General features: G+C 35.0%; 1 protein-coding gene across 1 annotated transcript in view; it reads left to right on the top strand.

Annotated features, from left to right (window-relative positions):
• The first annotated feature begins 2,728 nt into the window (after positions 1–2,728).
• LOC117125480 (adrenodoxin-like) overlaps positions 2,729–4,750 on the top strand; it is a 10,249-nt gene continuing 8,227 nt past the window's right edge. Inside the window, exon 1 of the mRNA XM_033271974.1 lies at positions 2,729–2,951. Within this exon, the coding sequence (XP_033127865.1) occupies positions 2,779–2,951 (173 nt within the window). The 5' untranslated portion in view covers positions 2,729–2,778. The remainder of the gene's footprint in view (positions 2,952–4,750) is intronic.

Here is a 4,750-nt window from a genome sequence, read left to right as displayed (position 1 = left end):
GATACTGTACTATTTACTAGGCCTATAAATAATAATCGCCCAAGGGGAATATCTTTTGTGTTATTTCCCCTTAACGTCGTTTTTTTAATTGTCCTCTAATTCCTCCATTGTCTAAGTTCCCCTTAAGGAACAGGTAATAATAATAATTAATTAATAATAATAATAATCATTTCAGCATTAATTACCTTGGCCTACTTGTAATAAAGAACCTACAGATACTATTTCAAGGCCTATAAATAATAAAGGGGAATATCTTTTGTGTTCTTTCCCCTTTGTCTAAGTTCCCCTTAACGTACAGGTAATAATAATAATAATAATTATTATTATTATCATTTCGGCATTACATATAACTTGGTCTAGCCTTGTAATCAAGAACCTGCCGATTACTATGCCTAATATTAATAACTAGCTCATTTTTACATTCATTTGTTGCTCTGCCATTTTGGCAGGTCTTATGGCATCCAGTATTTTAGAGCTGCCTATTCTCAGGTCTTCTCTTAATTTGAAAATAATAATGTCATTCTGTTTCATTTGATCAGTGATGAAGAAAAACGCGCTTTTCCTTACTCTTTGTGCTTTTCCCAGAAAGCGTTTTTAGTAGGCCTAGGTAATTATGCAAAACCGCGGCCTAACTAAAAAATTAAAATTGTCATAATATGTAACTCAAGTTAAAAAACACTTTTCATTACTCGTGCAGCTTAATCAAATATTATATGTCATTTTAAACGACCCATTGGTATTAACATGGTACGGTAATATCAATGTATTTTTTAAAATCAGACAGCGACGTTCTCTCAGAAGTTGGTTGTTCTTAGCTGTAGACGTTTATCTGTTGATGACCTTTTGACCTCCTGAATTCTGCAATGAGATTTTCGTGTCGATTCAGCCGAGACGGCCCGAGTGGCGTTTCCTGTAAATGTTTCGTACGGAAAAAAAAATCGCATGCGGGGCCACCACCAAGAGGTAATATTATTAGAACACGGAGTTATAAAATTTTAAAAAATAATTATAACTTCCATGATTAGAATTAGGCTAAAACTTTAAATCGATGACACTCAATAAAGATTCAGGGGCGGATCTGGGTTCACATTTATGGGGGGGGGGGGGCAGACAGACTTNAGGGGGGGGGGGGGGGGGGGTCAGACAGACTTTTTTTCATAAAAACGTCAAAAAGAAAGGGGGTCCGGCTCCCCCCTGGGAAAATTTTGATTCTAGATGGGGAAATGAGCTTTCCAGACTTCTGAGGTGTCTAATGACAAGGTTTTCCTCTCTTGAAAACGGTTAGGTAAACTTTCTCATTCTTATTACTGTAAATAGACCTATTTATAACAAAAAATGGATTCATCGGTAGACTTACTAATTTGTATAATTATATCTCTAATGCCGAACACACTTTAGATACAACCTCCAATTCAATTTCTGGAGTTAGGTTGTATAGGAGAATCATGAAGAAGATGGTTCTGATAGCGACATTGATTTATAATGTTTTAAGTACCGTAATGCAACAATAACATTCAGAGGCGAATTTAGAGAGTTTTAGATAAAAAGTATTTATTAAAGTTTTCATAAGTTTGTCTTATACCAGGGGTGGCGCCAGGATTTGCCCGACGAGGGGGTGGGGGAGGTGGTGGTCCGAGGATCCCGACCGGGGGTGGGGCTGATTCCCCCGACGAGGAGGAAGATTTCCCCGACGAGAGCAAGGGCATGGTACATCCTCGCTTAAAATGTTGCGAAAGTAGCCTCAGGGCGGGCGAGTCCCCAGGAAATTTGGCAATTTAGGGGTTTCAAAGGATTATTTAATCGATTGAGAGTCTAGTAATGTGCAAAATACATATAATTTTTTCTTCTCCCTGACGAATTGTGGTCCCCGACCCGGGGGGGGGGGAGCTCATGACATGAGATAGACTTAATTCATACTAATTAAAGCGAGCCACGGATTTGGCAATAACAGGCCCTTCAAATTTTTGCTATAGATCGACTACAATGTACATAATATTTAATACATTTAAATCAAATTTATATCAATTTTAATATTGTGATTTTAAATAGCAGAAGTGGATTTAAGGGGAAGGGGTAGTAAAAAAAAAATAAATAAAAAATAAAAATTGATCGCCCAAATTCATCAGGTTATTTTATTTATTAAAGTTTTCATGGGTTTGTTTTAACGCCAGTTTGTGTTACCTAACTATGTAACTTAATTCATTCTAATTAAAGCGAGCCACGGATTTGGCAATAACAGGCCCTTCAAATTTTTGCTATAGATCGACTACAATGTACATAATATTTAATACATTTAAATCAAATTTATATCAATTTTAATATTGTGATTTTAAATAGCAGAAGTGGATTTAAGGGGAAGGGGTGGTAAAAAAAATAAATAAATAAATAAAAAATAAAAATTGATCGCCCAAATGCATCAGGTTATTTTCGGGCGTCTAGAAGACAAATTTCCTCTAAGATGGTGTTATCTCGATCGGACCCACTAAAGAACATAGGCTATTTATTTTTAACATTGTTCTGTGTATATCATTTGAATTTCTTCAATTTCAAACGAAGGAGCGCTGATTTTCGTATAATTTTGTAGTATTTCAAATGAATGTACCCACTGTTGTCTTCTAATCGGATTAAAACCTGGCCGAATTTTGGCCGATATTGAAAAAAAGTTTGGCCGAATTTGGCCGTGAGATGGCGTGTGTTTGGCCGTGAAGCCTGTCGATTATCTGGCAACCCTGAGGTGGTGTACAGTTATTTGGTATTATAGAAATTGAGAAATACAGAATGGCAAACCTTCGTAACGTTACGCGGAACCTGATATGTAGCTCAAAAAGATTTTATGAACAAGTCATAACACAACAAACCACTTCAAACTATTTTCGAAGATATGTTTTAGCAACAAGAAACTCAGCTGACAGATATTTTTCTTCTCTTCATCCAAAACAAGCCAAAGAATCGTAAGTGTGGTAGGCCTAGATCCTAGCCTAGCCTTGGTGTAGCCGGCTAGGCCTAGGCTAAACTGACTAGGCCTTGGCCTAGGCCTGGCCTACGTACGAGAGACCTACCTAGGCCTAGGCCGGCCCTAGCTCATCATTATGGCCTGGCCTAGGTAGTGACACGGGCTAGAGTAATTATATAATAGTAGTAGTAGTAGGCTAAGCCTAAACTTGACCGGTTGAGCCGCCGACAAGTTGAGCCGCCGGTAATTTCTATGGAACGCCAAGCGCGTCTATCAGTGAATGTAGTCGGCTTGCCCCGGATGCTACATATTATTCATCCCACAGTCTTGTCAGTCGTTGATTTGCTCGTATTGCCGTTCGTGATGTATAAGTTGTGTAATTAAAAATTAGAATTTTGATTATTTTATGTACTACATTTTTATAAAAATAAATGAAGTTGTATAATTGCAAAATCGTTAATAGAGCATTAATAAAACAGTACCGGTAATAAGTAAAATTAGTAAAACCAATTTGATTTAAATAGACAGATGACTATAAACAATAAATTTACATGTGTTAGGCATGTTATTATACAGTATTTACTATGGTTTTGTAATTTATATATTTTTGTTTTTGTACTATTTGTAAAACTTATATATAAGAATGTATGGAGTTTTTGTTTTTTACTATCTGGCAAGCCGACTGAATTAGACAGATGACTATGAACAATAAATTTAAATGTGTTAGGCCTATGTTATTATACAGTATTTACTATGGTTTTTTTAATTTATATATTTTTATTTTTGTACTATTTGTAAAACTTATATATAATAATAATAAGAATGTAGGGAGTTTTTTTTTTGCTATCTGGTGGCAAGCCGACTGAATTAGACAGATGACTATAAACAATAAATTTAAATGTGTTAGGCCTATGTTATTAAACAGTATTTACTATGGTTTTGTAATTTATATATTTTTATTTTTGTACTATTTGTTGAACTTATATATAATAAATGATAAGAATGTATGGAGTTTTTTTTTTACTACAGTATCTGGCAAGCTGACTGAGCAAATACTCAAAATTTAAGTTAAAACGATAGAAAGAACAAGTAAATAAATTGAAATACGTCCCAAAAATATTTAATAAATTAGTGCAAAAACCGAGTATTAAATAAATTGAAATAATTGAGTAAATAAACTGAAATACATCCCAAACCAAACAACAGTACAGGTACCAAGAACGAATAAGTTAATTGAAATACGCCGCAATTAACGCACTACATTCACTGAGAGACGCGCTTGGCGTTCCATAGAAATGACCGGCGGCTCAACTTGTCGGCGGCTCAACCGGTCATAATCCCCGTGGACTACTTGGTAGTCGATCATTTCGGTCGCGCTTCGTTTCGGTCGCGCCTCATTTCGGTCGCGGTTTATTTTCGAACAAATATATGGAGCGCCGAAGGAGTTGCGAAAACGCAAAAAATTTAATATGGCTAGGACCTATATATTAATATAATTTAGTTCGTGAAGCGGTTTATCATAGGCCTAAGTATTTTTTTTATTTCCGTTTTGCTATCTTTCTACTAGTACTAACATATTTTTATCTTTTTACTAACATATTCTCTTTCTTCCATTTATGGTGATATATTCATTATTGAAACATGATCTTATGATTGAAACAATGGAATTTAGTATGTGCTTCATGCTATTCTTTTTGTTGCATTTTCATAAACTATACTTTAATAATTGTCTTTATACTAACAACATTTTATCTTTCTACTAACATATTCTCTTTCTTCCATTTACGGTGATAATAT

Source organism: Anneissia japonica, unplaced genomic scaffold (assembly GCF_011630105.1).
Source record: "Anneissia japonica isolate Jap-2015-1 unplaced genomic scaffold, ASM1163010v1 scaffold7731_len1735946_cov199, whole genome shotgun sequence".
In the NCBI taxonomy this organism is placed as follows: Eukaryota; Metazoa; Echinodermata; class Crinoidea; order Comatulida; family Comatulidae; genus Anneissia; species Anneissia japonica.
This window is presented reverse-complemented; position numbering and strand designations above follow the sequence as displayed.